This window comes from Setaria italica, chromosome II (assembly GCF_000263155.2).
Source record: "Setaria italica strain Yugu1 chromosome II, Setaria_italica_v2.0, whole genome shotgun sequence".
NCBI lineage: Eukaryota > Viridiplantae > Streptophyta > Magnoliopsida > Poales > Poaceae > Setaria > Setaria italica.
Genome location: NC_028451.1, coordinates 33,087,530 through 33,110,285, shown reverse-complemented (window position 1 = coordinate 33,110,285; position 22,756 = coordinate 33,087,530). Strand labels below are relative to the sequence as shown.

General features: G+C 45.8%; 1 protein-coding gene across 1 annotated transcript; it reads right to left on the bottom strand.

The window, feature by feature from the left end:
• Window positions 1-317: 317 nt before the first annotated feature.
• LOC101756553 (transcription factor bHLH69) lies at window positions 318-1,534 on the bottom strand. The gene has a single exon (XM_004956947.4). It carries the CDS (start codon window positions 1,394-1,396, stop codon window positions 671-673), a length of 726 nt encoding a protein of 241 aa, XP_004957004.1. The 5' UTR covers window positions 1,397-1,534; the 3' UTR covers window positions 318-670.
• Between the last annotated feature and the right edge of the window lie 21,222 nt (window positions 1,535-22,756).

Here is a 22,756-nt window from a genome sequence, read left to right as displayed (position 1 = left end):
CGGCGGCGCAAGATGTAATGTAACGGCAGATGATGATTGCTTCATGTTCATGTATCGGCGAGTGGGTGGGCAAAGGCATGTACGGATGGACATGACGAGAGAGGGGAGGCGGATCGGCCGCCGGCAGCGGAGACGATCGGCCGGAGACACGGCCACCGTCTCCATTGATGGACGGTCAACTTGGCTTGTCTTGTCGACTGATTTGTCAAGGTCGCTTGCACCGATGGAGGAGAGAAAGGACAAGTTGCGGTTTCTTGCCGTTGGGGCGCATGCGAACGAGATTTTTTAAGGATCACACACTGTGGGGGTGTTGCGAATTGATGAAGCTGCGAAAACGAAGCACTAGTCCATGGATAAAGAAAAGGTAAGAGGAAGAAATGTACAGCCTCTACGTAGGGTAGGGCACGTACGCACGCGCATGCACGGGCTGCGACTCCAACAAAAAATTGGAGCAACCACGTCGTATGCGGCTACAACAATAAAAATGTATCAAAGGCTCCTACATCTTTACACGCGCATGTGATCATGCACCGATGATGCACACAACACTACAACGTACAGGAATCAGCGGCGGCGGCAGAGGCCGGCCGTCCTCCGATCCAAGACTCCACCAACGGCGACCGGCGCGCGCGCCGACAGTAATAGCGATGGAGAGAGCTAGGCTTGGTCGTTACATGTCGCCGTGGGGGAGCGCGTACTGCCACGGCGCGTGGAGGGCGGGGTAGGCGGCGCCGAGCGCGGCGGCGCGGTGGGTGGCGGCGGCGGCGCGCTCGAGGGACTGCACCTGGGACTTGAGGAACTTGACGTAGTGGATGGCCTCGTCCAGCATGGACGCCGTGTCCATCTTGGTGCCGCCCGGGACCAGCCGCTGCAGGGTGCGGATGCGCTCGCTGATGCGCTCCCGCCGCAGCCGCGCCGCCACGCTCTGCGGGTCCTTGGATATGCGCACGTTGCGCCGCTTAGGGGGACGCACCGCCTCTGGGTCGATCTCCACCGGCTGCAGAGCCGCGATGTGGAAGATCACCTCCCGCATCGCGTCCGCCGACGACGTCGGCGACGACGACCCCGCCTGCGCCACCGCGCCCGCGGTGGCGTCAGCCGCGCCGCCCGGGGACAGCACGTAGTCGACCTGGCGGTGCTCGAGGCCGGTGCTACCGGCGTACGCGGCCAGCGGCGTGTACTGGTCCGCGTAACAGGTGGCGGCCGTGGTCGTCGACATGTGTGGCGGAGGCGAGAAGCAGTGAGTTGCGTGGGTTTGCACCGGGGATATCGGCGGCGAGACGGGCGCCATCAGCGACTGGCAACCGTCGAGCGCGGTGAGCTGCTCCAGCTGAAGCATCGTGTTCATCAGCTCGAGCTGCGCTTCCGGGCTGTAATTCATCAGGTCAAACTCCATCGGTTACACACGGGGTTGATCGAGCTGGTACTAGCAAGCTATGAACCAGTGAGCAAGGCTGAGAGAGTGATCAGAGAGCTCGGCGAGCAGCTAGGCTAGTGGCTATTTCAGGAAGGTGTGGAGGTTTTGCGAGCTCTGCGATGCTGTCGATGGAGAGCTGCAAGTGAAGAGCCCTGCTATTTATAAGCAAGACCACTACGGATTGTGGGGTCGTTGCGTTCTTGACAGTGGACTGGGCGACGCACTGGAACGCTGTTTCCTCCTAGCATCAGCGAGCACTGACAAATTATTTTTCTCCTTATTCAAAATTTCCCTCTGTTCTTTTGCCCTTTCTGCTCCTTCCGCGAATTACACCACACTGAAAACATCCAGAAATGGTTTCGCTTTCTTTATTTGCCTTCGAAAAGGACATCTCGAAAGATGCCTCTGGAGGAGCACGGATCAGCCGATCTTGCAACATATCTGCTAGAATGCCGACTACATTATAGCCCAGGCTTTTCGAGCAAAAAAACGCCCTAAACGACCTAGTTTCTTATCGAGATTTGTTGGGCAGTCGCAGTCGGCCTGATACTCATCAGGGCATCTGTATCTCCCCTTTCTGTAGAGCGGCATCTCGCAGCGGCGACTGGCGAGCGTTCCCCGGCGCACGAGGGGTTGACACGTGGAAGCCCCGCGTTGGCGATGCCGCGATGGCCTTTTCACACGTTGCGATCCACGTATCCGCAGTGGAGCCGAGCTAGCGTCGGAAAGGAGAGCAGTGGGGCAGAGGCTGCTCGTCCGAGTCGGACTGATGGGATTCCGGTCACGCTATGTGCAATGAATCGTGTGCCTTTTCCTTTCTATACGAACACGCGTGTAGATCCATCGATCGATCGACCGCTGTGTGGATATAGGTTTGCTGGTTCTGCGCTTTGCTGTACTGTGTATGTTTGTACTGGTACAGCTGAAAGGAAATCGAAATGCAGTAGGGAGAACACGTTTAAACGATCATCATTATTATGTGGTTTGATGTAATTTTATTTCAAAAGGAAACTATTTGCACTACTGCAAAAGGCATCTAAGCCCACACAAAAAAAGAACGATCTTACTAATTGGATAATTGCAGGCTCCCTCCACGTTAATGCTCACGAGAAATGTTCGAAAAAAATAAATCATTAAAATTATCACAAAATTAGAAACATAGATAACTCTAATCATTATAGCCATTGGATCTATTAATTTTTCTAAAAATTAACCACACGTATCATTATAAAAATTAACCCACATAAATTAATCTCTACATCTACGTCTAATTTACTCAGCTATACCATTACGAAAAATAACCTAAAGTAACACCTAATCTTTGTCTAAATACCCTCCCGAACTATCATACAAAATTAACAGCATAAATTTGCATCTCAATTACGAGCATCCATTGTTATAAAAAAAACCTTAAATAACATCTAAATATGAATGTAGATTACCTTCATGTTATCCCAAAATACACAAATATATGATTATAAATTTCTTCTTTCTATCATTGTTAATAAGGGCTATTGCATTCTTGCCCCTATTTTGAACTTCAATTGTGATTTTGCCCATGATTTTGTCCACTTTGTGATTTTACCCTTGCTTTTTAAAAACGAACTCCATGTTTGCCCCTACTCCATGATCACCACATAACGGTGTCAAATTAGCTCAAAAAAGACACGTTTGCCCTTGCAAATATGCCCCTACTTTTTAAAGAACTTTTTGCTTTTACCCCTATTTGACTACATATATTTAGACATCATTTCAATATATATGAATAGAAATTTGCCAACAAAATTTTGATACATTTTAACAGATATGAACAGACAGGCATGATTCCTCTGAAAGTCGTTCCTATGTTCCCAATCTTGAAGACGAGCATGATTATATGCAAGCACAAAAAAGGAGCCATAATGCACATTCACCAACATGAAATTGCTCATATTCCACCCTTCATCATATATCGAATAGAACACATACCAAATTTCACAACAGTACTGTGGCGGAACCGCCCAAATTAACCTGACTAAAATGCACTTAAGTCGTCTGACACGCGATCATGCACTTTAAGCAAGTCAACCTGGTCGACCGTCGGATTTCATCTGATGAACCACTTACACAGGATCGAGAAGCATTGCTCACACGAAGGCGAGTAGCACAGAGATTACAACATTTCCATCACATTAACGAAGTTCAACAACTTATTACATCAGAGTTTTACGAAATTCAAACAAGTTTGCAAGGTTCGACCAGACGAAGTAAAACAAGCGGAAGCTAAACGTCGATACACAATATCATGACGAAGCCGATCATGACATCAATAATCCCTGCCCTCGCCGTCCGAGGAGGGATCCCACTCAACTGTCCAGCTTGGAGGGAGCTGGGTAGGCCAAGTGGTACCAGCAGCCAAACTATTAACATCACCTGAAAAGTTAAACCACAACAAGGCTGAGCAACTAATACTCAGCAAGACTGACCCGTCGGGTGATATCTATTCTCACCAAAACCTAGACATGCAAGGCTTTCTGGCTTTGGGTTTGCTTTGCCAAAAGCCTCTATAGTCGGTCCTTACTTTCAATATTTTAGCTCAAAGTTCTACATTCTTTAACCAGTCTAAATTAGCAGCTTATACTAAGCAAGCATAGTTTTCAAGCAAATTAAGAACACTCATCAAGATTAATAATATCATCATGTCCTATCTTTACTCAGTGCAGAATAGCGATCAAGTAGTCCCAAACTGTGAGAGGCAGACGAATTGATTCGAAGTTATTAACCATGCATGGCGAACCTAATCTCACGACATCCGCGCACCACGAAGGGTCACTTCACTTGTCAGCCATCCCCATCGATCCCCAAGTACGTGTCGGGGCCAAACTGCCTTTGGCGTGCAATGCTCCACAATCCCGGTCTCTGCCGTACTGTGACCACCATTGCACCCACATGATGCACCATGGGAACGACGTTCCAAGGACAGCAGGAGTATAAGCCACGTCCCAGTTCAATCAGGTACTAGGCTTCCCCATCCCATACTAGGTATGAGACTAGTACTTTCAACCACTTGATCACGAACGCCGACACGTTTTGACCTTAGTCCATTTTTATTTAGATAGACGGGGCAATCCACCAAGTATCGAACATAAGCCCGACCCCGTCCGTCGTCCTTACAATTGCGACATAAATAAAACATCCAACTCATATAACTCGCGAGTGACAGGAAATCACTCGACTTTTACCGAGACCTATTAAGCATTGCATCTACTCGACCTTAGCACTAGTATTCAGATCAAGGTACTAAGTTCATGCATCTACGGTTTCAATGAACTCTTACCAACGTAAATGCACAATCATAAGCATCAACAATTGGCATAAATGTAAAACAGGGAATTCATGCACCGGGGCTTGCCTTTAGGAAAAGTTAGCGGTTCCTCGGGGTCCTGATCTGGCTCGAGCTCGCCCTCCAAGTGATGAAGCTCCGCAGTGGGTTCTTCCTCCGGTGCAGGGTGAAGCTCGTAGGTTCCGTCGGCGAGATTAGCTTCTATACGACATGCACATGCAAGAGTTTAGTTGTATTCGCGCGTGTACCCAACGATACAAGGCATGGCTTAAAGTAGAAAGGAAGTTGCATAAAGGCCACATTCACCTCGACAAGGTTTTAACTTTCTTTAACTTCAAAAGAATGTGGTCGGTTTAAACTTGAGGTTGACTTTGATGGCGATTGTGTACATATATAGCTTCTTACAACTTAGAGTTGGACAAAGAGAGTGGAAGGTCATGTTTGGGGTGGTTCAAGTGCATTAGGAGAGTTACTTACTTCTGAATGTTTTTATGTATCTCTTCCAATTCCACTTATTTAGCGTATTAGGATTTGTGCTTCTTTTTATTGCTTTAAGTCGATTAATTAACCAAAAAAATGATTTCATAACCAAACAGCAGCTAAAGGTATTGATAAAATTACAAAACCTCACTTAATGAATTAATAAGTTACTGTAAAATTTTGGAAGCCATTGGATGACCCCAAAAGGAATTATATGTATTTCATCATTAAAGGTAGCATGAGCTTAAATTTTTCTATCTCCAAACTTACAGCGAAACAGAGGGTGAAACTTTACCAGTATGTTGAAGGTGTGTTACAGGAGCTTTGGTCAATTTTTCATTATTTTTGGAGAAGAACAACTATTTTCCCTATTTACCTTCTATTTAAACATGCTTAACAAGGAAGGTGATTTTCTTTCTTATTTTTACCACAACTCATATTTTTCTTGCAAACTATACTGCAAAACAAACTCAACCCAACTGGTTTCACATTTTTCTGAGCTCTGGATCAAAACTTATGCAAAAAGGAACATTTAACCCTAGATTCCCAAAATAAAGTTAAAGCAGTGACTTTAAGTTCTATACTAGAGCCCTAAATTATTTTTCTGAGCTTCTACTCATAGCAACAAGCACCACAAAGTTGGTTCTACATTTTTCTCACTTTTCTTCTATTTTCTATGATTTAAAAGGCCTAAACCATAACTAAAAGCATAGGGTATTATTTACAATAGTAACATGAGCAAACTTATTTTTCTCAGGAACTAGACAGAACAAGGATTCCAACAAAAGTGGTTTGGCATTTTTTGATTTTTCTACGATTTACTGGGCATTTACACTAAAAACTTGTTTTCTGCCGAGTTTTAAACTAAAAACCGTGGCAAACTTGCACTCTACCCCCTGAGTCTAAGGTTTAAACACGTAGGGGTCCCTAAGTTTTGTGCCTAGGCCCCTGGAAAGATTGGGGAAGACACAGTGTCGTCCCCGGGGGTGCGCGCGGCGGCGGCGGTGAAATCCCCGGCGGTTCGCCGACGGGGACCGGGCAACAAGTTGTCGGAGAGGCTCAGGGGCTCACCTGAGCTCGACTTGGCGGGGTTGAGGTGACGGAGATGGCCGGCGAGGGTCGGAACATGGCGGCGGCAACTGGGCTTGGCGGGTGGCGGTGCAGGCGGCGTTCCGGCACACTGGCGGCGTCGGGAAGGCCACGAGCTGCTCGGAGACGTGCGCGGAGGGGTGGCGAAGAGGGCGGAGAAGTCGTCGGAGCGCTGGGTGGCACGGAGGTGGGAGGTCCATGGGAGCCTAGCGGCGGCGCAAAGGAAAAGCAAGGGTGTAGTGAGCGGGAGGTGGCAAAGGGTGGCGCTAACGGCGAGCTCGGCCCTTTTATAGGGCAGAGGTGCAGCAGGGGGTCGAGGCGGGGCTGCGGTGGCAGGAGGATAAGGCCGTGGGATGGTGGGTGCGCGGGCCAGGCAGCCATTAGCCAGCGACGCCATTGGTTTGGGGAAGTGGAGCTCTGAGCGTGCTCTTGCCGTGGTTGGCCTGGGGTGAGGTGTGGCGTGCACAACTGGTCTGTCGGGCGGGCGAAGCGGAGCGCCAAGGCTCTGGTTGGACGAGCGGGCGGAGGCGCGGGACTACGGCGGCATGGCAGCTTCTCCAGCGAGCGGGCGAAGCTCTGGTTGGGCGGAGCGGATGTGCGGCAGGGGCGAGGGATGCGCGCAGCCGGCGGTTGGCCAGCCCGGCGCTCGCCCCGTCTTGTCGCAGGCGCGGGTTGGGCGTCGAGGCTCCCACCCTATCGCTCTCTCGCCAAGGATAGGGCGCCGGCGAGCTGCTGGTGGCCGGCGGCCATGCGGCACGCGGGCGAACATGCCTGGGCGCGCTAGCGTCGAGGCCGTGTCGGGCAACAAGCTTGACTGGCTTTGGGAGCTCCCCTCTCAAGATTTTTAAACTAAACATTCAAAACTCCTTTAAGCAAACTTGTACAACTCTAGTTGTAGTTCAAACTTTATTAAAAGTGTTTGTTCAGATTTTGAAAAGATTTGGAGATATCTCGAGCCAAAGTTTGCCAAAAACTAAAGTTCTCGGACTTAGGCATTTTAGCCGGGTGAGCGAAAATTCAGGAGTTTAGCTATCTTTGACTCGATTTTTGGGTAGCTTCTGAGTTGAATTAGGCCAAAGCGTTATTGAAGGAGTTTCTCTCTGAATGGAGGACTTCAACTTCTATTAAGGGTTTTTCTTAAGTTTAGTTCAAAAATTTGGAGGAACGCCCTCGCCAAGAGGCGCACTCTGGATGGTTTACAGACTTAGAGTTGGAATGCCCAGAGGGCTAAGTTGACTGTTTTACCCAACTTTGACCAAGATTTTGAGCAGGTTTGGATTTGATTTGGACCTGGGTCAATGTAACAAAGTTGGAACACACTCAAGGCACTACAACTTTTTTTAAGGGCCTGACTTGAGGTTAGATATGAATTTGTGAGATAACAGGTTGCAAAGTTGAAGGAAAACTTGAATTCCAGGACTTAGGTGGTTTATAGGGTTTTTATAATATTCCTGTTTTGACTCCTGTTTTTGACCTTCTCCCACTCCGAATTATTCAAGGTGTCTTTAACAAAAGTTGTTTGAAATTAAAAATTTTACAACTCTTATTTGGGAAAAATTTTAAGTTTGCATATAAAATCTTAAGTTTTATTTTAAACTTCAAAAAGAGCTTCTTAGGGTCAAAATGGACATTTCACCTCTTTTGCTTAGTGACTAACCACTTGTTTAGGCTTAAAAATACTTAATTAAGGTAGAGTTGTTATAAGTACTAGGCAGCCACATTAGAATCTTTGATTTTCTACACTGATTACCCCTATTCAGCTCCAAACTAATGCAGGCCTGTGCTAGAGAACTATCAAAATTCTGTAAGCACCGTCGAGAGCCATGTCGACCTCCTCGCTCCTCAGCAACATCTCTGACACCTCAGTCGGTGTCCTCAGCAACAGCTCTTGGATATCTGGGAACAATGCCTGCGCCTAGCCGGCTCGCGCCCGCGCCACTGCCTGGTTGGGTCCCACCCCCTATGTCGTGCCTGTGCCTAGTCGAACTGTGCGTCCGTGCCGCGTCGCCGCTTGGCCAGGCCGCGCCTCCTGCATCGCGCCGCCGCCGCCACCGCAGCTAGGGTTGGGAGGAGAGAGGTCAAGAGAAATCGAGAGGGGTGGCATCGGGTTGGAGTGGAGGGGATATGAAGGGATAAGGGGTATTTGTGTCTTTTCACTATATTGTAAAGGGATTTTCTTTTTTTAATTGGTTTATTACTAATGGATCTAACAGAGTTAAGAATAGGGGTAAACGGATGCTTCATCTTGAAATAGTAGGGGTAAAATCATAAAATGGAAGAAAACAGGGAAAATCACAATTGAGGTTTAGAATAGGGGTAAGAACGCAATAGTCCCTTGTTAATATAGCTAATACTAATATATGCATGATCTATGCCACCGTGTAAACTATGCATACATGTATGGAGGAAGCAATATGAATAATAATTCATGTATTAAACACATAACTCAAACTAGGGATTTAGCTAAACACATATGGAGGCACGATGCAAAGTGAAAGATAAAAAATATAAAGTAGATGAAAACGTATATAGAGTATGTGCCTATATGAGTACGATGTTATATAATTTTGATTATTAGTTAGCTATAAGTTCTATTTTTTCCTCACTAATTTCTGATACTTGTGCCTATACAAATTATTCCCGCACGGGTTTGATCTCAACTAACTAGAATCAAATAATTATACAATTGAAAATTTTGGACACTGTATAGGATGAAAGAGTTGGTCACTCCTCCTTTTGACTTCAGTCTTTAGTGGGTCGCTTTTAGATTTGTTGCCGCTCCATCTCTATTAAACTTCGAGCCCTCTCTATTAAACTTTGAGGGGGCTCCATTCTTCATTCTTCATGCTAATTGATGTTCGATAAGCCCAGGTGACCCTCAAGAAGCCTATCTAGCTGTTCCTCCGACTCAAAAGCATTTGCAGCTACGGTATGGGTATGTTCTGCATACCAATATATTGAGAAAGAGGATATCCTCTTCTTTGACTACACTAGCTAATGTAGTGGGGTACTTTATCCATTTCGTGGATACCGGTAATATTAGATCTTGACCTCGTTCTTTTTGTTGTTATTTGACTTCTTGAAATGGAATTCCCATCATGGTCAAGAAGCTAGCAAAGGAGATGAGGATGGTCCCGAAAGAACTCCTTTTCTTCTATTCTAAGTTTTGATTGCATGAGTAGTAGTTTTGTGTATAAAGAAATAAGGTAAGACTCTGAAATTTAAGGACTTATTAATTAGCCCGTCATATATAACAAATAATGAGTCCCAATGAGATTTCCAATGGGTTTCATGAAGTTCCATTCCCAGTATGCAAAATATGTAATAAGAAAAATTTGTATATAAGAATATTCTATTTCGATCCATAATTAAATAGTGATGCTTTCTATTTTGTCGTGCCCTGCTTTGGTCTTTAGTTTGATGGTAGTACATGCTAACAATCCGGTCATTCCATTATGTTTCCCATCATAGTCTTCCGTAACACTTCTAGCTTACCCTTTCTTGTTAGATCTATACTTCTCTATTATGATCTTCCTAGTAGTTTATGCTTGTCTTGCATTCTTCTACTTTTGTGGCCCAAACCAGAAGAGTCCTCTCAGGTGTTCCCTACCTCGTGCTGCCTCGAACTTGTAACGACTGCCAGGCCAGTTGCCTTCCCGTAATCTCCCTCTAAGCCTTGAGAGAGAATCCTACTAAAGAAATCATGCCTTAGCAAAAAGAGAAAAAATAATAATAGGGCCATATGCCCCAAGGATTAGAACTTAGAAGACGCAAGCAATAGGCGCATACATATCTGTAACTTTAGAAAGGAATTGTGGAAATCTCAATATATCTGAGTACTAACATGCACATTTATACCAGTTTCTTCTTGCGATCAGAGTTGCACTATGTGACATTCAGTTGTAAGCACGGGTAGTTTTCTTGGTGATCATGTTGTGTTGTTTCATTAGTACCAACAACTTATGGTGGTGCTTTGTGAGGTATTCTAGAGCTAGTTATTGTGTTAAGCTGTTACATGGGTCTGGCTGCTATAATTGTATGCTTTGAAAATTTTCCACTATAGAACTATACAGTTGTCCGTTTTCCACAAAAACTACTCCCTTCGGTTTTTAAAACGCACACGCATATCAAGATTCAAACTTTACAATTTTTTATCAATAATTTAACTATCATTTTTTATTTTATAATATAAACTTTATATGTTTGGATTTGTAATCAAATATACTTAACAATGATCATAAGTTTATAACCGTAAATAATATAATATAAGATAAATGAATGATCAAAGTTCAATTTAGAAGACCGTGCCAAGTCATACCATGTCTTATAAATAAAAAATGGAGGGAGTAGAGCAACTATTTTTCTTACTGTCGGTGTTTTATACCCGGCAACGTACCGAGCGGTATCCCGAGGTAGTAGATTGGTTGGTGGGGGATCGCTAGACCTGGAACTTGATGGTAAAAGTAAGGACACAAGACACATATTTATATAGGTTCGGGCTGCTAGAGTAGCGTAATACCCTACGTCTTATTTAGGGTGTTGTATATTGCGTCCTGCGCTTGTGTATTGTTTGGTGTTGAGGATTTGCTCCTCTATTGTGGTTCTATAAGGTCTTACCCTGCCGATCTAGGGATCCCTGCCCTCCTTTATATACTCCATGGGGCGGGATTACTAGTCGGTTACAAGGTAGGAGTCCTATTAGGATAACAAGGGAATTCTAGTATGAGTTTGCCTTCTTCCTTCCTTGCGAGTACAGGGGATCTATCCCCGACAAGCCCCCGAGCGCTTCATAGTCGAATGTAGCAGTCTTCGAGTATTTTTCAGATCCTTGCCGAGTAGTTTTAGTGCTCCTCGAGTACTTTATCTGGGCTGAATCTTTAAAATTCCTCAAAGCCTCCATGAGGCTATGGTGTGCTCAAGCCCTTGATCGTCTTGATTTTTTAATCTTCATCTTTGGAATGTGATATGGAGGGTGGCGAAAGTTGCACTCCATATTGAGTAGCCTCCGAGTCTTAGGTTGAATCGAAGAATCAGGCTGAGAGTCATGATCGTCTTTAATCTTTCTTGTTTCATCTTGGAAAAATCAACTGTTCAGTGTAGCTTACCAGCCCCCGAACCTTGGAATGATTAAATAATCAATCAAAGGGTCTAGAGAGTAGTTTTGTGATATCACGCAAGTCATCATCTGAGTAGTTTTGCGGCGTCCAGCCCCGAGCTTATGAGCCAGGTGAGCCGTATGAGGCACGTCGAGTAGTTGTTGGCACTTAGCCCCCGAGCTTGAGAGCTAGCGGAGCTAGCGGAGGTATTTCGAGTAGTAATTGATGCTTAGCTTGGGCATGCACACTTGCTGTAATTTGTTGTACTTATTAACCTTCCTTATTTAGCGAGTCTAACTCGGGTTATCGATGGTGGAAGTAAATGATCGATTCGTTAATTGGGCCAGAAGGTATTATGAGGGGCTTTGTTGGATTGTCTGAAAATTATATGGACATTCTTTGTGGAATAAGTTTTAAAGGTTAAACGAACAATCTTTGTGGGATGGTGGGAGTATTTTGGTTTGTCGTTGGATTGTCTAAAAATTATATGGACATTCTTTGTGGAATAAGTTTTAAAGGTTAAACGAACAATCTTTGTGGGATGGTGGGAGTATTTTGGTTTGTTTCTTAATGACACCACTCTTGATAGGTCTATTTGCTCCCCTATCATGGCTTGATGTTAAATTTATTGCAGACGGTTGCTAGCCTCTCTAAACTCAACTTTAACGGGGCATATTTTTCTTGCACCTTCCGTCCTCATACTTACTGTTAATTATTCCCCGATATCCTACTCTCCCCGTGTCCCTGTGCTTGCAATCATCATTAGGCTAGCCGCACGCGTACTCTCTCCATTTTAGATCTGAGATGGAGAATCAAAAATCTTGCAAAGTTATACATTCACACTCATCGATCGAAAAATTTCACAAATTCGGCCATCTGATATCTAGGACGTGTGCACAAAATCAGGTTTGCAAGATCATTTTTTTTCTCCGACACTCGCAGTTTACACTTTCGGGACCGAATCGAAAGCACGTGACGAGAAAACCGGCAGCAAGTAAACCAGCAGCGTCGTTGAGCACCGGACACGGTCAACGCCCAAAGGTACATTGGTCAGGTTGGTCGGTTCGCGTCGGCTTGCCTGGTCCCTACGTTGCCCCCACCGTGCACTGTACAATCTGCCGATGAATTACAGTTACAGTCACCAGCAGCCTCCAGCCTACACAGAACTACATGCAGTTTAGGGGTGCTTGGATTTTTTAGCTAAAGTTTAGTCTATATCACATCACACCTTCGAAGACTAATTAGGAGAACTAAATATGAGTTAATTATAAAACTAATTACATAGATGGAGGCTAATTCGCGAGACGAATCTATTAAGCCTAATTAATTCATGATTAGAACATGTTTACCGTAGTATCACATTGTCAAATCATGGACTAATTAGGTTTTGTAATTAGTCTATATTTAATACTCCTAATTAGTATCTAAGCATTCGATATGACAGAACCAAACTTTAGCCCTGGGAACTAAACGCGGCCTTAGAGCAACTCCAAGAGTTTCCTAAAAAATTCTTCCTTAAAATTATGTATTGGGGCTCTTCCAAAATATCTTTTCCCAAAAAACATATCACTCCACAGCAGATCACTCATAACTAGCCCCAATATATTCATCCCGATGGTGGACCCTGCTTGTCAACCTCCCATCTTATCTTTTTTCCTCTCGTAACTACTTTCTCTCGTTCCTTCCTTGCCGATAGCCGCAGGCCCACCGCCGCTCGTCCTGGCCCGAGGCCCCGAGCACGAGCGCCGCCCACACCCTCCGTCCGTGTCCTCAGCTCCTCGCCAGTGCCGGCCCCCTTGCCGCTCCCCTCCCTCCTCCCCACCCGCGTCTTCACTAGCTTGGCCCCTTCCTGCGGCTCCCTCCTCACAAGCTCCGCCATGGCCGAAGCTCTGGAGCTCGAGCTGCCGACGCTAGGAGCAAGGATTATCGCCGGTGACTTGTGGAATCGGATCCCCTTAACATCGGGAATCCATTTGTGGTGTTGTGGAGTTAGATTGGAGAGCAAAAGGGGATGTCATCGGCCACCAGCCTACCATTTTGCAATATCAGAAGCTTGAGGGAGAAATTGGAAGCATCACAGGATGAACTCCGCCGGCGGCAGCCTTGCTTCGGGGGTGGCCCGCACCATCCCCCGACTCTTCGCTCCCAGCACGAGCTCCGCCGGCAGTGGCCTTGCCCGCGAGCTCCGATGGTGTTCGGGGCCAATTGGGGATGCCGCTCGGGAGGGCTTGGCACCGCCGCTCGGGAAGGCCTTGCACCGCCACTGCCGCTGCTGCTCGGAACGCCACCGCTCGGGACGCTGCCGCTCGGGAAGGCTTGGCGCCGCCACACTGCCGCCGCTCGAGAAAGCCTAGCACCGTTGCTGCCGCCGCCGCTCGAGAAGGTCTGGCACCGCCGCTGCCACCGCTGCTAGGGAAAGGCCTGGCGCGCGCGAAAAAAAAGAGGCGCGAATGGCAGTGGCGGGCACGCGTGGGAGGATTGGGGGAGGAGGAGCGCCGCACAAATTTGCGGGCGGAATAGCTACGGATGCGGTGGATGCAAATTTGCTGGAGGTTTGAGGGATTTGTTGGAGCAATTTTTTTTCCTATTTTTCCTAATTAAGGTTTTAGGGGTAATTTAAAGGAGCTCTTGGAGTTGCTCTTAGTCACCTGTGCATGCTCAACGTACTACTACCAATTAATAGGTGTGTACTTGTAGCCTAGCGGGCAAAACCGCAAAAGGATTTCGTGTTGCTGTTACTGGCTACGCTACGGTTTAGCTCATTTAAAAACAGTAGAGTTTAGCAACGTTGTTGTAATTGCAGCTAGAGTTTTACAACTTTTTTTAAAAAAAAAGTCCAAATGGGAATGAGTAAGTTTCCTAAAGGTGACGCATGAACTGATGAACATGATGTTAACCAACCAACAACGTGAAAGATGCCCAAAATCCAGCGTCACCCTTAGCTCATGTTTTATTTTTCCGTAGCTTTCGTCGCGCGGCGTTCATCACTATCTCTATCATGTGCTAGCTGTGCATGACCGGTTCCGCATTACAACACCTACTTTTACTTGGGTGCAAAGTGAAACTAGGAAACGGTCTTGATGCATTAGCGCGTGATCGATGCTAAAAAGACAATTTGGAAAATGCGGCATGCACATCAAACTTTATTTCCATTCTTCTGCTACAGCTTGCAACGTTCCTCTCAAACTCAAGGCTGATGTAACCTTGCAGCTGGTAGCTAAAGGATCGCAGGCTCCCGACCTACATTCTGAATTACCCTCACGTAACTCCATCTGTTCAAAACTATATGTTATTTTGATTTTACCCTAAGTCAAACTTTTCAAGCTTTGATCAAATCTATAAAAAAATGTACAAATATCTGTTGACGCTTTTTCTGATCAACACATGAGTGTGCTAGCTCGCGCGTGTGTTAAGCAATCACCTTGTCGGCACCTCTGCACCAGGCCGATCAGACCAGTAAGGTAGGCCGGTCAGACCGGTCCTTGCAGGGACGTCGCAAAAATCTAAGAACGCCACCTCAGGAGGGACGCCGTCGGAGATGGCGCACTTAGCGTTGCTCTGAGATCGGTCAGGCCACTCAGAGCCTCCTCAAACGTCATCGAGACGAAGGAGGAAAGCAAGGGGTTGGAAAAGCTAGGGTTTGAGATAAAAGGGTAAAAAGATTTGTTTGTCGATTGGGTGTTAGCCCTCAATCGGCCAGAGCCTTCTATATTTATAGGGTGGGAGGTCTTTTCCTGTAAGAAAATCCTGTTTCAACTCCAATTCAACCAGGACTCCTAATTTCGCCTCGGACTCGGGCTGACCGGTCTGACCGATCGGGGCAACCGGTCAAACTGGTTGGCTTGCGCCAGACCAGCTACAGCGACCAGACCGGTCAGACCGCTCAGAGAGATCGGTCTAACCGGCTGGTTCAGCCTTGTCAGCATTGCTGCCACTTTTGGGCGTCAACACATGCCCCCCCTGTTTCTTGGTAAAGCTTGCGTACCAAGAAATAATTCTAAGGGCAATGAATCTCATCGGCTTTTTGTTCTAAGGGCGATATCTCAACACACCAGCCATATTGCTTTTAAGCGTCTTGCCAAACACTTGGATGATATTTCTTCAAGCATCTTTCGTTTAGAGCTCTAGGTAGCTGAAATCCATTTAAAGTCTCCATCATATAGGAATTACCACGGAGCACACTCGTAATCCTGTATGGCCCTTCCCAACTCGGAGACCACTTTCCAAATTCATTGCTCTTGGCTCCTGTAGGTATAATTGTTTTCCAAACCAAATCTCCTGCCTGGAACGCTTCGGCCTTAACCTTCTTGTTGTATGCTTTAGCCACTCGAATTTTATCCCTTTCAATTTTAACCAAAGCCTCCAATCGCTTGTCGGTCACTTCATCAATGCTATCCATCATCAAAGCATAATAAGTATCGAAATCAAGATCATTTTACTTAGCCAACCTATATGCACCCAGATTCACCTTGACGGGCAAAACGGCTTCTTGACCATAAACAAGCTCAAAAGGAGTAACTTTAGTTGCGCCATGTCTAGAAACACGATGAGCCCACAAGCTTCAGATAATACCTCATGCCATCTTTTAGGATTATCTTCTATCTTCTTCTTAATGAGCTTCATCAAGATTTTGTTGCTAGACTCAGCTTGACCATTAGCTTCAGCATAATAAGAAGATGAATTGAGCAATTTGATGCCATATGATTTCACAAACCCACGCACCTCTTTTGATGAAGTCCCCTGATCCATAGTTACGGTTTGTGGAATACCAAATCTGTGTATAATATGCTCTCTGATAAACTCAATCACCTCTGGATGTGTCGTATTTTTAAGAGGAATTGTTTCAGTCCACTTGGTTAAATAGTTAGTAGCCACAATCACAAAACAATATCCCTTCGATGAAGAAGGATGAATCTTGCTAACAAAATTCAATTCCCATCCTCTAAACGGCTATGGCTTTATAATTGAATGCATCGATGAAGCGGGTACCAGCTGAACATCCCCAAATTTCTGACATCCTTCGCAACCTTTGTAGTAATGAAAACAATCTGCTATCATATTAGGCCAATAAAAGCAAGCTCGCTTAAGGAGCCACTTCATCACACGAGCCGATTGATGTGTACCACAAACTCCTTCATGCACCTCTACCATAGCCAATCTGGCCTGATCAGAATCCAAGCATTTTCAAAACAATCCGTCAATCGTCCGACGATACAACTCACCTTCTACCAAAGTGAACTTGAGCGCCCACCGTCGGGCTTTTCTATCAACTGAACACTTAGGATCCCGCAAATAATTAATTAGAGGTGCTCTCCAGTCATCCACTTCATCTTTAACAAGTTTTTGACGGTCCACGACTAAAGTGGAGTTTTCTCCAGACAGACCGGCTGACTGGGCGGTCAGACCGGTTGGGCCGGTCAAACCGGTTTCGGAGGCTGGTTGGACCGGTTCCTCCAGGACATAACACTCAGCCTCGTAAAGTGTCGGCTTTCTCTTGTGAAAGTTCCTTTTCTAGATGTTATAGCCAGACGCTTGTTGTGCTAGAGCATTAGCCCCTGGATTCTCTTCCCTTAGTACATGATAAATGGCATAATGTCTAAGCCTTTATCAAGATAGGCATTTAAAAACCCATCCAAGCATTGGCATACCTTATACACTTGCTGCACCACCAGCAAGGAATCACCATAAACTTCAACATGCTTCACCCCCATCTCTTGCAAAATTTCCAAACCAAATAGCAAGACTTCGTATTCAGTTTGATTATTGGTACACCTGTGATCTAATCGGCTAAGAAACTCAAAAACAGCCTCGTTGGATGAAATAAGCATCACACCAACATTGCAGCCACTTTTGCAAACCGATCCATCAAAGTGCAACTTCCAAGGGGTAAAAGTGACATAACCGACATCTAAATCAAGTTGCTCATTAATTCTATGCTCAACGATAAAATCAGCTACAACTTGACCCTTCATTGATTTCAACGGTTCACAAATCAGATCATTTTCAATGAGAGCATATGGCCATTTGCCGATTCTACCACTCAAAATAGGTTTTTGCAACATGTATTTAATTATTCGATTTGACAAGCTACTATGCAAGTATTTGATAATAAATAATACCGCAACTTGGTACAAGCACGATACAACGATAAACACAACTTTTCGATAAAAGTGTACCTCATCACGGCAGCCAATAACCTTCTACTCACATAGGTAACAACGTGCTCCTTCCCTTTGGTTTCTTGAGTTAAAACAGCCCCAATGACACCCTCTTTGGCAGCTATATATAATTTAAAAGGAATACCATGCTTTGGAGCCTGAAGAATGGGCGGTGAAGATAAATAATTCTTAATTTCCTCAAATGCTTCTTACTGTTTTGCCCCCTAAGTAAAATCAGCTTCATTCTTCAACCAAAGTAAAGGAGTAAACACATTCACCTTCCCGGACAAGTTGCGAATAAATCTCCTTAAATAATTCACCTTGCCCAAGAACTTCTGCAACTCCTTTTTGTAGGTAGGAGCTTGTAGTTTTCTAATAGATTCAATCTTTTTAGGATCAATCTCAACACCTTTCTCATGCACTACAAAGTCCAAGAACATTCCAGCCGATACACCAAAAGCGCATTTGAGTGGATTCATCTTCAGACCATACCGACACATCCTCTCCAATGCAAGTCTCAAATCAGCCAAATTGTGTTCTGGCCCGGTCGATTTTACAACGATGTCATCGATATATACTTCCAGTACTACTCCAAGCATATCATGAAAAATCAAATTCATAGCCCTTTAATAAGTAGCACCAACATTCTTCAAACCAAATGTCATAACAACCCACTCAAACAAACCGACAAATCCTGGACACACAAAGGCCGTTTTGGATATATCTTCTTCGACCGTAAAGATTTGATTGTATCCAGCGTTGCCATCAAGAAAGCTAATCATTCTATGACCAGATGCAGCATTAATGAGTACATCAGCTATAGGCATAGGATATTCATCTTTAGGTGAAGCTCTATTAAGATCTCTAAAATCAATGCATACTCGAAGCTTGCCCGTACCTTTCTTCTCAACAGACACGATATTAGAAACCCAATCAGCATATCGATAAGGCCTAATAAACTTAGCATCAAGCAACCGATTGATTTCTTCTTTCACTCGGTCATAAATAATAGGGTTAAAACACCTGGCAGGTTGTTTATGAGGCCTGAAACCAGGTTTGATAGGCAGCCGATGCTCAACTAGCTCGCGGCTTAAACCAGGCAATTCAGTATAATTCCACGCAAAAGAGTCAACATACTCTTTTAATAATTTTATTAAATCGGCCTTAAAAGTAGGCTCAAGATTTTTCTTTACAAACGTCGGTCTTGGTACAGTACCATCACCAATATCCAGTTCTTCTAAAGGATCAGCCGACGTAAAACCCTGTCCTAATTTACTTACATCATCAAGGTCCTCAATGGCCTCACACATATCATTCTTTTGCGCCCGATAGTGTTCTAGCATCTGCTGCAACCATTCTAGATTTACATCAATTACATTATATGCGATAGGCTAGCCGGTCATCAATCGGCTTTAATACAGCAGCAACAAAGCCATCCTTTGTGCAACTAATGTACTCACAATCAGAAAGATCTATGCTAGATAAGTACTTAACATTGTCGTGAGCCCTTAAGTGCAAGATCGGCTAAATCACTATCCAAAAGTGACAAGTTAAAGCATCGGTTTCTAGTTTCTTTGAACTGTCTTATATAATCAAAGACAGATTCTTCCTTGCCTTGCCTAACCGATGTTAAATCTGTAAGTTTTAATTGGAAGTTCCCGGTATAAAAATGATCATGAAATTTCTACTCTAATTGTTCCCACGAATCGATAGAGCCGGGAGCTAAGGATGAATACCAAGCAAAAGTGGTTCCAGTTAATGACAAAGAGAATAAGCGAACACGCAAAGTATTATAATAACCTGCTTCACCTAGTTGAGCCAGATATTGACTAATATACTCCCAAATAGTCCGGTTATCTTCGCCACTGAATTTAACAAAATTGGGCATGCACCAACCGACAGGGTATGGAACATAGTCAAAATCAGCTTGGTACGGCTTTTGATATAATTTGGAACTTCCAGTATCTATGCCGTATTTACTCTGCATCAAAGCCAACACCTCCTCTTTGAATTTTTCTAATTTCGCGAAGGGCAGGCAACTCTGAGTGCTCTTGGGCCAATGGGTTCATGGTACTTGCATGGGGTGGGTTGCCGTTCTGAATGCGGTGTAAATCATAAAACACGTCATTTGAAACCCCTCTAGATGCAACAACGTTGTTGGGGATTGGAGGCGACGTGTATGCTATCGTGCTAAACAAGGATGGGTTAATCCCAAGCTCACCAACATGGTCAGAAGCGACCGAGCTGGGCACAACAGCGATTGGCACTAGCATTTCAGGGATGACGGTCAACTGGCCGGCCTGAAAGGCCTGACCGGTCTGACCGGTCACCTGGACTGGTCTGATCTAACCGCTCTAGCCGTGCTCGGCTGTTGCGGCTGGGTCCGAGGTGGTGTTTGCCCCGAATAGAAGCTCAACAACATGCCCTATGCAGGGTTTTCAAGGATGGCTCCCATATTTGCCGATGAACTAGTTTGTGCGGCCCTACAAGAGTCAACTTGCGAAAAATCATTTTTATTATAAGAAACAGATTTATTCCCTACAAGTTGATCTATCCAAGCCATTAATGTATTGGTGATCCTATTTTGATCAGCAAGACTTTTACGGAGCTCATTATTAACAGCGGCTTGGTTGCAGGGGAGATTACTTACATTGCGTACTTCTTCGACCATGCTATCTTTCATCTTGATTGCGGGCAACTCGAAGTCGTGCATTCTTGTCATCTTTCCCTTACAATCATTCTTGATGCCTATGAGATACTGCATCTTGACGTATTCCTGGAGCATCACAAGATTTCGCTACTCCTCCTCACTGAAATCCTCCATGGAAGTCGTGATGATGTTGTCCTTGTCGAGGTCCGTCGTAGATCCTATCTTGCTAGGGTTTTCCGGAACGGATATAAAACCAGATCTTTCCCCAACAGGGTTGCCAAAATATGTTGACGCTATTTCTAGTCAACACACAAGTGCGCTAGCTCGCACGTGCGTTAAGCAATCACCTCGTTGGCGCTATAGATGGCAACGGGTACAAATTACCCGCGTGCCCGCGGGAAAAAACCCGTTAGGGCGAGAATACGGGTGTCATTTTGTACCCACGGGCACAGGTGCGGGTTTGAGTTTGTGCCCGCGGGTAAAAAATTAGCAGATATAAAAATACCTTACACGTGCCCGCAAACCCGCAAACCCGCCTGACATGTAGGCCTTGTGTACAAGTATATAAAGGAATCTCTAGGGTTATCTGCTCCTTATCCTCCCGCACAGGTGCTCCCACACCTCGCGCCGCTTGGGCTCCCACACTCACCCTCGCGCCTAGGCGGCTGCCACCTCCCTGCCGCCAGTTCCCCGCCGGCTGCCACCACTGCTCCGCCAGCCCTCGCTTCCCCCGCCGCAACCTCCCATCCACCTCTCTGCCCATCCACCTACCTACCGCCGCGGCTCCACCCCCTCTGCCGCGGCACCACCCCCTTCGCCGCCACGGATTCGCCACCATGGGCAAGGTCGTCAAGGTCAAGACCTCCTACAGCTCTCCGACGCCGCCAAGAAGGACTCCCCCAAGGCCAAGCCGCGGTGCCACCCCCTCCGCTGCCATCCGCCGATGGCCGACCCCTCTTCCGCCCCCCGTCGCCGCGGGCACTATCGGGCATACATCCCAGGCCCACGAGTAGGCCCTGTGCGGCCCACTAAGGGGCGTACTCGGACGTAATCAAGGCTCAGGGGCTACGCGGCAAAGGAACGTAGCCCACTCGGACTCCCAAAGACTAGTCAACATACATATGGAAACTACTCTGTCTACACCGAGTGGAACTCTATAACCGTATCCGACTAGGATTCTAGCCTGTAACCCTGCTCCCCCGATCATATAAGGGCAGGCAGGGACCCCCTCAAAGATAACTCATCTAAGTTCAATACAATCAACACACAGGACGTAGGGTATTACGCGATCTAGCGGCCCGAACCTGTCTAAATCATGTTCCTTGCGTCACCATCGACTCCTTGATTCTCGACGACACCCACCGCACAAAAGACCACCTAAGGTACCCCCAAGGTGGGTTGCCGGTCTAAAACACCGATAGCTGGCGCGCAGGGTAGGGGCGGTCGCCGAGTTTCTCCACGCGAGTTCGATGGCATCTGTCATTATCGAGCCTGTTTTCACCTTCGAGGCAGGCACAACTTTTGTTTTCGGATCTTGGCTCTGCATCATCGATGGCGTTGGATCGTTTCAGCGTTAGATCATCAGCATCCAGGAGAAGAAACCACTCGATGGAAGCTTTCCTCAGCAAAAAACGGGGGATTTTGTCAAGAAAAGCCAAATTTTCAAAGTCAGCGACACCGAGTTTGACTACACTTCGAACTCGACCTTAGCTCGGATTAGTCGACACAAGCCGAAGCCCCAATCACTTCACAAGTCGACTTCAACTCAAAAATGATCCCCATACGGACTTCGCAATACAGTCGAAGTCTACCAAGGTCTCCTCACTCGAACTCAACTGGAACACGGGGAAGACAACGACTGCGACTCCGACTCGAACTACGTCCAAGAAATTCCATTATCAGGGCCAGCTCAAGGTTTGGTAGTACCTTCAACGCCGCAGGGCAGATTCGTTCACTAGCCAGGTTCGAGGCCATCTCTCCTTACCCGCGACTACGAGTCGTGCCTTGTCGCTCACATAGCCAACCTCCCATACCAAGAAGGCGTTCCGCTCACTTCAAGCCGCGAGGAGAGCACTACAGAAATCGCAACATCAAGCTCCGAAAGCTACTACCCAGACAGAGAAATCTTTGTCATCACTCAAAATAATAACGTGGGCACTAGCCAACAGAGAACCCCTCAATGGTTAGTGCAACTCGATAACATTTCAGAGGATGAGTCATCGGCTAACGCTCCTGTAACACCCGCCATTTTTAGTCATCACAGTGACTTTGAAGAATCGAAAGCAATTCGAGAAGAAAAGAAAAAGGAATTGACCGAAAATCAAATTCGGGTCAAATTCGGCCGAAATTTGAATTTTGAATTTGAAATTCAGAAAAATTCGGCGAAAATATAGAGTGGAAGTATAAAGATGATTAGAACTTAAGGGTCAAAAATTTGGAGTAATATTTGATCCTAAACGCTCAAAAGGAATCAGAGAAGGAAATGAAAAGCAACGTTTACTATTCACCGTCCGAAAACAAGAAATCAGAAAAACAGCTCAGAGT